Source organism: Parasteatoda tepidariorum, chromosome 3, assembly GCF_982258835.1.
Source record: "Parasteatoda tepidariorum strain Cologne lab strain chromosome 3, Ptep-v5.0, whole genome shotgun sequence".
Classification (NCBI taxonomy): domain Eukaryota; kingdom Metazoa; phylum Arthropoda; class Arachnida; order Araneae; family Theridiidae; genus Parasteatoda; species Parasteatoda tepidariorum.
In genome coordinates, this window is record NC_141757.1 from 87,321,734 (window position 1) to 87,333,822 (window position 12,089).

Genomic DNA, 12,089 nt, shown 5'->3' on the forward strand with positions numbered 1-12,089 from the left:
CGAGGTTTCTCTTAAATCTATGGCTATGGATCGATAAAATAGAGAAACATAACACAAGGCTTGAGAACGAGAAATTGGGTTAGTTTTGTTTACAGCGCCAATATTATCCGTTTTAACAATATTACCTCCGAGTAAGTGATAGGGTTCGTAAAAATTCTTTTTTGTGCTTTATCTTATTTTTGAATTCTTGAGAAAATACGATTAAAATTGGCGCAATTTTAATTTTATGAAAGATTTTATTCATGATTTCATTGTGTTGCGGATTTTTATTTTTTAAAATTTAATTAGCATAGGAATTTGAATTCTTTGAGCTATAAGGAAGAGATGATACCTAACACAAGAATCGAAAACAACGAGCAGTTAGATTAGTACTGTTTTACTGTATCAGTATTATCACTTTTAACAAGAATACCATTTCAACGATAAAGTGATGGGGCTTTTAAAAACTTTTTAACCTCCTGTTTGAATTCCTCACAAAATAAAAATGACAGTAGTTTTAGTCTTAAAGATTAAATACTATATTTGATTGATAATTTGTGACTTCAATTCATATTCTTCTATTTTTTAAATTATTTTAACGCTTCTAGTGTTCGTTTAAAATTGTAAGAACTTAAGGTAATTGATCAAATGAATTTTTCAATGATTAAATAAAGTTCGTGATTCTATTTTTTTTTGCTTTCATTAGAGTTTTTTTTATTCCACTAACTTCAAAGTTATAGTTTAAAAATGTATGATAATTAAATCATCAAAAATAAAATAACATTCTTGATTGTTAGTTTTTCACTTCAATTAGTGTTCTTTATTCGTTATTCTTCAAATTTCTAGTGCTCATATAAAAATGTAAAAATTAAAGTAATTTATTCATCTGAGATTAAACAAAATTCTAGTTAATTTTTTCTTAATTATTCTGACCTCTAGTGATATTTTAATAAAGAATGAAATAAGGGAACTAAATAATCAATTATTAAAAAATATTCTTGAATGATTTTTATTTTATATTATTATTTTAAGTTCTAGCGTTCGATTAAAAATGAAAATTTAAGAGAAAACTCGTAAGAAAAATGCGCTTTTTTGGATCGATAAAACAGGGATGCAAAACACAGGGTAAGAAAGAAAACTAGCTGTTTGGTAAGTGATGTTAATAGCTTTTGCATTTTGTATTATCCATATTTAACACTAACTTCATTTATAAGTAATGGCAAAATAGTAAATTTCTAATTTATTTTCCCGTTTCCAGTGTTTATTAAGAAATTCTCATTAAATTAAAAATAAAATTAATACGAAATTCTAAATTAATTTTGATTTGTATTCATTTTTCCCTTATTTATTTTTCTTTAAAAAGTAGCAATATAAAGTAAATTCGTGAATTTATGATTACTATAAAATACTCTCAATATGTCGCTATAAGCATTTTGAGTATCCTAAATTGCAGCAAATAAAGAAGCTAACATTGAAAAAAGATTCTAAAACTTTTTAAAATAAACACATTAATTATAATTTACATTAGTTTGACTTTAAATTTGAAATTTTTTGTGAATGTTTTACTCGATTTTAGGGCTTAAAAGGCAAGCGTATTCATATTAAAATATGTTAAGTGTGTTAGTAAATAAGAATGTTAGTTATGATTTTCTAAATTTATTTCTTTAAACTGTTTTTTGCTGTTTTCAAAATTACGAAATGGTTATAAAATGTAGGAATTAATTATAAAGTCAAAAATAAATATAAAAGGAGAATAAATTTATAATTAATTAAACTTTCAACATCTATCACACAGATATAATTTTAAACGATTTTACTTCTTGTTCATGGGATACATAGATTAAAATAAAATAGGAATTTATATATAGCAGATGCATTTTTATGTTTTTTCTTTTAACTATGTTAAAACGCAAACAGAAGTCGAGCCAACGAAAACAAACGCACTCCACCCACTATTCAACCAACCAGAGCACAGGATAGCCCACAGAAATATTGAAACACGCAAACAATATTCCGAAGAACGAAACCGCGACAGTATTTACATCAGACGATTTTTCCCCATCTCTCGTTTCTCCTTTAGAGCTTCCTGCATTAAAACGATACCAAAAAGATCATTCCAAATTATTAATTTATAATCATTTACCTTAACTTCCACTTCTTGTCCGGGGAATGTATCATCCTGTTCAGACATGATTTGTTATATCGAAGATTCCACACAACAAGGAATGAAAAAGGAGAACACTTAAAAAGGGAATAAAAACGAGCAGATTTTGAGTAAAAACAAAAAATTCAACCACACAGAAAAAGAAGACCGTAATCACTAGCCTGCTCCTCTCATAAACAGCACAAGTCGATCCACAACGCCCAACATCCAAACGATCAACACACAGGGTTGCTAACTCCGTTAGTTTTGGCGTCCATTTTCCGCGCCAATTTCCTTATAAAGGAGTTTTTATTTCAAGAACAATTATTATCCAATTTACATGTCAACGCAATATCATTGAGAAATAAAATGATTTTTAATATAGCATAAAACTTTATCTAATTTAACTAATACTACATATCTGTTTACAAAGTTATTTAATGGGAGATGGTAATTACTGGTCAAGTAAAAAATAAGTTAGAAATAAAATAAGTGTAATTTATTTAAAGATTGAATTAGTTTGTTAAGTACATAATTATTTTGTAAAATATACAAATACAGAAAAATATATTTACATGAAAATTTTTTTCAAACAATTTTATAGTGTTTTATGAAGAAAATTTATTTTAAAACGATACCTTTAGATACAAGATAAGGATAAGTTATTTATTGAAAGATTTAATAAAAATAATATTCTTCAAAATATACAAGCATTGTAAAAATATTCAAATTAAAATTTAATTGTTTTATTCAAATCAAAATTAGGTGACAACTTTTTAATTACAAACTAAAAAGAAAGAAATAGAATATGGTAAATAAAGATTTTGTCTCTTTTTAAAGAGTCTAATTTTTTGAAAAATTCAATTATTTTAGTAAATTCGTAATTATTCTAAATTTTACTTCATTTGGTAGTTGAATTTACATACTTTGTGCAATTTTTACTTTGCTTTCTTAAAAGCTCAACTCTTATTAAACTATAATAAAACGCTCATCAAATTCTCGAGAAGAATTAATATTATATTAGTATTATCTTTTTCTGTAATGATTATTTGAGTAACAGTTCACCTTCACAAAAATATTTGCCTAATTTTTCATAATTATAAATATTATGAACACATTATGATATAATTTTTGGAGTAAAAAGTCAAGCAAATCTGCAAAATTATCTTCGCCTCCGACGTCACTACCCAAATCACACTGAGAAGCATTAGAAACTAAACATTAACGAAAAGAAAAAAAACTATAAGCGTAAAAAAACTAACTTAAAAATATTCCTAGTTCTCTGATAAATTAAAAATTTCAAATTGTTGATCCCATTTGCATTCAAATCTAACTTAGATTTTAATAATGTGCAAGTACAGATTTTTATTGTTAACTTAAAACATTAAATATTACCCATTAATTTAAAATATTTCATTCTCAATTTGTATATTTTTGCTTGAACTAAACTTGCATATATAGAGTAGAATACAATAATAACACATGCGTAAATTCTAGACATTTAAATCTATAATTACTTCAATAGCAATAATGTTTATAAATCATTCGTTTCTAGCACTTAATGAACCTATTTTCAACAAAATAATTACTTTCTAAATATTACTTCTAACTATATTACTTTCTAAAATAATCTCATTGTAGTTAACAAAGAATTGCTTCAATATTTTTATGAAAGGTAGATATTAAGTGAAATTTTTTATGCAAGTAATCCATTGATTAGTCCATAAATAAATTTCATTAAATTTGGAAGATTGATTAGTATTCTTCGATTTCTAATTTCCCGTTTTATTCTGCTAATTACATTTGCATAAAGAAATTATTATTCTGACTTTCGCTTTTTCCTTAAGTCGTAAATTTCAGCAAATCGTGTCAAATAAACCAGAACGTTTTTCTAATTAATCTTATTTTTTTCTCTATAGTTATCTAAAAATAGAGTTCGTTAACTAGGCACCCCTTAGAAGTTTCCATTAACGCATGTAAGTAACTAATGTATTGGATGTTTTAATAGATGCTATATACTCTATATTTAACAGAATGACTACTATATTTCCCCTTGAAGATGGGCTAACCGTAGAAGATTTTCGTGGTTTTCCACTCCATGTAACGCCCTACTTGGTTAGTTCCATCAAAAAGTCCTTAACGAAGGCTAGTATTGTCCCAATGTTTGATCTGGAAGTTTTCTTGTCTTCTGGGATATATTCAAAATTACGAGGATATGGAATTGAGCATTGACAGTCGTAAACTCATAATTGGGTTAACTGTTCAACGCCGGTTATAAAGTAAAATAACTACTATACTGAGCAGTCATAGCTTCTTAGTGATGTGACTAGGTTCGAATCCTAGCGATGGCTGTTCTATTCAAAATCTGCTTCCGGCTTGCATCGACCTCAATGCGCTGTGCTGATGTACTGATGTTAAATATCCTCTAGCCTCCCATTAAGGCGTCCCAGGCTATGGCTCATCAATTACTACTTCAGACTCGAATAGATCACAATGCTGTCATAAATTATTCCCAATGATATTTATTACTTTCCCGTTATCGTCAGGCTAACAGTGGGAAGATTTCGTCCTTTTTTCTTTCCATGTAATACAAAGAGTTAGTTCAGTCAAATGTTCTCCACTAAGCCGAATATTTTTCAAGACTTGGTGCTGGAGTTTTTATTGTCTTCTGAGTTGAGTTCAAAATTAGAACACTACTGAGTTTATCATAAATCTAATGTGGATTGTCTGATTAACACCAATGATAAAATAAAACTACAGTACTATACAATGCGAAACACTATTTTATTATATGCAATATTATACATCGCACAATAACATGTTATACACTGATATATGTAAAATTTATATACCATGCAGTATATAAATTTTATACTATTTTGCTCTACATTATATTATACACTCTGCTATACTATTCATTATACTTTATACAATACATTACACTATTGCAATACATAACAATACTTCTTCCTTACTTCACAGTCATCCATTTTCATTATAATAAGTTTATAATATTTATTAAATAAATTTGATCACAATGTGTCTCCTTATAACGTTCTTTAAAAACATTTTCTTTTTCTAAAATGGAAATTAATGAGTACAAATACACATGATACACTTAGCATACAAATACACATGATGACTCCTTATGATGATATATCATGTCATGCTTAGGAAACTAGGTATTTATTTTCACCTGGCTTCAAAGCTAGTTACAAAGTTTGTCAACAGATGGAATGGATGTTTGGAAAAACTATACAAAAGTGTTTTCTGCTATAGGTACCACCATTCCATCTGAAATATTTTTACGATCTTCAGTTTATTTGCTTTTCTAACTTCAAAATTTCAATTATTTGCTTTTCTGACGTCAAAAATTTTAAAGTGGTAGTTATTTTGATAAACATTGTTTTATAGTTTTTTAAGGTATTGGCGCTATATGCTGCCAAGACTTATAACAAACTTTTAAACTAACTGAGAATAAATACTTCTTCTTCCCTAAGCAGAACACAACAACCAAACATTTCCAATGACTTTTGAAAGTGATTTTTAATAGAATCGGACACTGGGAAGAAAAATATTGAGAGATTTCATTTGATCACTCAAGTCAAATGCTGACCAGCCTAGTAATGACCCTATAACCAGCGTAGTTTCCACAGCTACATCGATTTTGCCCGCACCCCTTCAATTTTCATTTTATCCGTTGGTACTTGTCATTTTCCCCCCCATTCATTTACTTATACTTCATTCTTTCAAGTTTGTTCCATTCAAGAATGCGCTGGTTTGTTCGGAACAGGATGTTGACTATATTTAATTTTTATGAACATGGATAGAAATTTCAACGAAATTTTGACAATAAGATCTTTAGTTTAGCTATGAATTTTTATTATCTGAATAATCCCAAGAAACTGAAGCTGGAAGATATACTTGATCATGTGAAAACTCAATTTGCTTCGAAAAATACAAAGATGATAAAATTCGACATGTTTCAAGCACTCAAATATAGGCGAATTATTTAAGAAAAAAAAAGAGCTTTAACACAGAAAGCGAATAGTTGTCAACGAAAAAAGTTAAGTCAAAGGTGAAAAAAAATAGAAAATACCAGACACAAAAAACGTTATACAGTCAAACAGAAAATGAAAAATTAATCTGGCGAGTCTTGAGAATGGATGCCTATTTCTGAGCGCTCGAATCATGTCGACTTTTACTACCTTCATATTTTTTGAAGAAAAAGAGGCCATTACATTACCAAGTAGGAATTGGTACATTTTATTTAAAGGCACTCTACTGAAAATTATTTCTATGAACGCATTTTATTAAAAATCATTTTATTTAATACTATAGTATTTATAAGCAATAGCATTCTAAATATTTCGTTATTATCATAATACATTTTATTCATAAATATTCAATTTATCAATCAATGAGTAATCTTAAATTTCAAATTGATAAATAAGCATCGTTCAAATAAAATGGAAATACTCAACTGTATTTTTTTACAATAAGCACACAATATATCTGTATTATCAGTTTCTAGACACTCGAAATCTAAACACTATAAACAATGATATATAATGTTATTGCTTATAGTTTGAACACCAAAACCAATATCATTTTTGTTATCATAATACATTTTATTTCTAATATTCAATTTATCAATCAATAAGTAATCTTCAATTGCAAGTTGACACTTTATTAAAGAATTGATAGCTAAACATAGTTAAAATAAAATAAAAATACTTAATTGCATTGTGCACAAGAGAGACACTATATATATATATATATCTTTTATCAGTTCTTACACACTCTAAATCAAATTGCATCTCTTTTATTATTTTGATTCCTATAGTAAGAAGATATTTGCACCTTATCTTTGCTTTCTATCAAATATCAAGAGCAAACGAAAAAGTGATTTATTTGTCGGCAATGGAGTTAGTAATATTCCTTTGTAATGTACTGAAACACGTAACTTCTCTGGAACGTGAACTGTTGTATGCTGACGGAATTCCTTTTTATTGGAAACGTTTCTAAAATGGAGTTTATAAGAGCAAATATTCCTCGGAAATATGAAGATTTAGTACGATCTAACTAGCACTATAGAAATAGAAAATTTTATGGCGTTTGAAAAGAATTTACTGTTTAGCAGTAATGCTTCTAAAACTTAATACTATTCATGGGATTTCACAAAATACTTAGTAGTAATGTGGTATTTATTTTATTTACTTCGTACTTGCTTTTATTTATTATTAAACATAAAAATATATCCTAACAATTTACCATCTTTATAAGTATGTATTGACAGTGTCATCTCTTATTGTGGTGGTATCCAGTGAGTGTTGTGGTAGTCCATTTTTTTTACCTTCTTTAACTTTTGCTGGTGGGGTGTTATGATAAATTTTGGCAATGCTAGGGACTTTGTATTATTTTTTTGTCTCCTAGTTCATTTTTTTTTCTTGTTTTTGCATCAGACTTAGATTCTAGAGCTGCATGGTTTACTTTTGTAGCCTTCAATATGTAATGTCATAGATTTTTCTTACTTCTTTAAATTAAGCGCAGAATAGCCACACCTGACTTTAGTGTTATTAAAATATTATTCAACTTAATCTGATCATATTTATTTTGCACCTAATCTTAATTTTTTTTGCATTTTTTTTGCATTGAACTCTCTTTTTGTTATGTAACAGACTTTTCATATGACCTGAGTATTTAATACTTCAGTTTGCAGTGAACTATAGAATTAGATTATCGTATTAGTTTATCCTTAAGTCGATAAAGAAGTTAATTTGGTACTTACATATTATCTCGTCGACCGTTTTCGCCAACATCGAGCCAAAGTCATTTTGGTATCTTTTGAATTTATTTTACTATAGTTGTTGATTGTAAAAAAAATCGACACGATACAAATATAGCATGCAAAAACTGAAATAACATTTAACTTTGAACTATTTCAAAGTTTATTTTCAGAATTATAATAAGAAATCGAAGGGATAGTTAATTTTAACATTTAACAAAGTTAAGTACTGTTAATTTCAGGAAATTAACCCAAAGATAACGCCATAAATAGAGGGAAGGATATTTTTCAGTTCGTTAATATCTAAATCCAAATTATTGAAAAACATCACGGATAAAAGTAATACAAACATGCATGAAATTTATTTGTTTTACTTGAAAAAAACTGAAAAATAAAATCTTTAAAAATCAAGTCCCTGGGATAATCGTTTTTATATTTACTTGGATTAAACGGGGACGTATGTTAACTCAGTAATGGTTAACACTTTGAATATATTCAGAATTTAATTCAACCTAAAACATTCACTTAATATACTTTCATTGCGTCTTTTTCTACTTTTTTCTAAAAAACTATTCAATCTATTTTTTTTTAAAATTTCGAATTTTTATTAAAAAGTAATTGATGATGCTAAAATTTGTATACCTTACAGTTCAAACATTTATGCATCATTACTAATTTACTTTAGTTCGGGAGATATGGCAGAAAACGCTAAAAATAACATTAAGTTTCAAATTTTTAATGATTCACAATATTTTGAGCGCCAAAAGTCTGAATTTATCGAAAAAAGGTATGATTATTCAGAGAAAATATGCTTTTATGTCTAGTTAACTTAAATCATAGTTTGCACCTATTAACTAAAACATTTAAAGCACACCATTTTTGAGCCAAATTAAGTGAAAATTCGACCAAAAGTTCTGATACTTTTTGGCAACAACACAAGCAAAAATATTTGCCTTCATTATAATTTTCAAATGCTACTGCTGGTGGAGTATAATTCATAATTTTCAATAAATCTTTAGATCGATTAGAATACCTCCAAAACGCAATTGCACAATATATAATTCTACTATATTTACAAATATTACAAGAACACTTAAAAAAACAACTTCCGAAACAATGTGCAATTACTGCAATAAAATGTATATTCTAAACAATAAAAAATGACGCGTTTTTAAGACCTATTTTGCCCAAGTAACATTCCATTTGAGGTCTTTTTCTCTCCAAATTGCATAAGCTTTGAAACGTAATAATAATGTGGGTTCCGTTGCCATAGTAGCAGCGTTAATTCTGAAATCACGCAGTGTGGTCATTAAGTTGGCATGAAAATATCGAAAAAGAGACACATATTCAGCCAAACAAATAAGGAAAAGCTACGTGGGGAATGACACGCAAAATATAGTCTCTACCTGACCTGAAAGCGGAACAGGCTATCCTATAATAACGAAGGACTTTCGAAGAAAACGTGAGCTCAGCACGTATGCATCACCTTTATTTATTGTTCTCAAAAACCTCTTGTTGGTCAACTCGTTTAAATAATTTGTTTAGTCAAATTTCTGAAAGAAACAATTTTAGAGTTCAAGTTTTTTTTCAAACGGAGCAGAGAGAACTATAGAAATTAAACCCAATATAGCTTTTTGTTATTTATATTGTATATTATTCGTGGTATTAAAGCATTTGTTTAAAGAAATTTTTCTAAAAATTTAACTGAAATGCTTTTAATTAAATAAAAAATGTTATAAATCGAAACGATGTTTAATTCCATAATGGAAAAAATAGAACTGAATAACAAATAATTTACATGACTTCTTTGTCCCGCAGTGGACTGATCGTTAAGACACGGTTCCCAGAAGATTACCGAAGTCAAGCATCACTGGCTGCGGTCAGTGTGCGGGTGGGGGACCACTTGGATCAGTCTGCGTAGGGACCGAGGGTGTACGGTATAGGTTCTCGCTAAACTGTTCTACCGTAAAGTGCTCGACTTCACGCGCAGGTCGTTGGGCTACCGAAGCGGGGATGCCATCCCCTCTGCAGAGGATCAAAATTGTGATGGCTTGTCTTCGGATCATCCTCAGGGATGTTTCCCAGACCGTCGCCAATAGCCCACTGTGCAGCTCTAGTGCGACGTAAATTAACTACAACAACTACAACATGACTTCTTTAAGTTTAATAATAATTTAAGCTACGTGAGTTCCATATATTTAAGAAAAAATACTATTAACTGATAAAATACTTGCATAAAATGATTTGAATAATTAAAATATAATGTCCTTTTTGTTTAAATAGCAAAAAATTTGAAATTCAAAACTTAATACACACAGGTTTTAATCGGTTCTATTCAAGTATACATGATTTCTTTCATATTGCAAGTTCCTAAAGAATATTCTTTTAAAAAAGTCGTAAATAAATAGTCAATAGTTTTGGCTAAAATTGATCTTTTTCAATGTAGAATTAACTGTAAAGACTTCTAAAAGTTAACTTCATCGTAGAATTATTATGGGAGCTATATAAGCATTCTATAAGGCTCTTTTATAAACACTCGAAAGCGTTCTAAAAGCTCCAGTTCCTTAAAAATCTCAAATTCATAAATTATATTGAAAGAAACTATTTGAAAGACATTAAAATGATTGAAAAAGATTGTTTGAAAAAGAATAAATTAACCGAAAAAGATTATTTAAATATCTTTGAATGAGATTTATGGTTAAAACAAGTTTAAATATATCACTTAAACAGGTTCAAATGTAATTGATAAGATATATTGTTCGAATTTGCTTGTTTAGGATAAATGAAATAAATTAAACGAATACGAAGAATCTATGAAAATTTATATTTTTCAAAATAATTATCATAAACAATTTCAAAGTTTGATGTAAAAAGCATACACAAGAACTGTTTGAAACTCAAGCATAACACCGTAACAATAACACTTTAATTTTTTGATCAATGCTTGTCCTTGAGAGAAGTAAAAAAAAATTTTTTTAAGAAAAATTGAAAGCATGTTGTTTTTAAAAGATGAGCTAATGCAAAAGGGAATATATTCTTGAAAAATTATCTAATGAATAATGAAAAAAAATATTTTAATGAATAATAAATTATTGATTGCGAAAAATTAAAAATTGGTGAATAAAAATATTTTTGAGTGATTAAATGAATTATTGATTGAATGAGTGAATTAACGAATGAATAAATTAATCACTAAATTGAAAAATAAATAAATGAGTTGGTTATTGAGTGACTAACTTAGTGAATAAACAATTGCATTAATGAATACTAATTGCGTGATAAATATGATGAATAAAAAGTACATTATCGAATCTTTCCGTGCGAGAGAGGCTATTCTATTTGAGTACAAGAATCAGATACTTTGAAATATTTATTTCGACATCAAAGATGTAGAAAATCTGATATCGTAATATTTTTTGCCCAAATAGGGATAATTTTTGTAATAAGGAGAAACTATCAACTTCTGCACAAACATAAAAATAATTTCGATTCCTAGATATAAAGAGAATAATCCTTATAATAAAACCTGTCTTTAAGTGCTTTGGAAAATATTAATCAATTCAACTGACGGCCAAAATCGAACTAAATCGAAATATTTTCTCGCGTGACAGAAAGTATTTCGAAACCTTTATGAGTTTGGAGTATTTGGTTGAGAATGATTTCAACATTTTTTTTTCGATTTCAATACAAATGAGTTGAGTTCAATAAACCCTTATTTTTTCCAATACAAAACTTTGTAGACTTAGAGTATTTTTAAAATCAACAATTTCAAATATTTTATTTATGGCTCAAACAATTTTAACAATAGATTTTCATAAGTTTTTATTTAAACAATTTTTTTAGTTATATTAATTTCTCAAATACAGAAAAGATATTTACTTACTACATTAAAACATTACTATCTTTTTATCTATGAAAAATCTCCTGTATAAATTTAAAAAAATCTGATATATCATTTAAGCCAGTACAGGCAAAAGTAACTGTGTAAACTGCACTGTAAAAAATTAAAGATCAAATTACGACATAAAGTACCATAAAGTATATATATATAAAATATATATATATATATATATATATATATATATATATATATAAAATATATATATATATATATATATATATAAAATATATATATATATATATATATATATATATATATATATATATATATATATATAT

The 12,089-nt window shown here is 27.5% G+C and overlaps 1 protein-coding gene across 2 annotated transcripts in view; it reads right to left on the reverse strand.

Annotated features, from left to right (window-relative positions):
• LOC107441008 (uncharacterized protein ZK1073.1) overlaps positions 1–12,089 on the reverse strand; it is a 128,720-nt gene that overhangs the window by 102,935 nt on the left and 13,696 nt on the right. Inside the window, exon 1 of one of the 2 annotated variants that reach the window (XM_043043903.3) lies at positions 2,123–2,382. The exons of the other annotated variant lie outside the window; for it this stretch is intronic. Coding sequence (XP_042899837.1) covers positions 2,123–2,170 — 48 coding nt within the window. The 5' untranslated portion in view covers positions 2,171–2,382. Of the gene's footprint in view, positions 1–2,122; positions 2,383–12,089 lie in introns of those variants that run through there. 2 annotated transcript variants of the gene reach the window in all.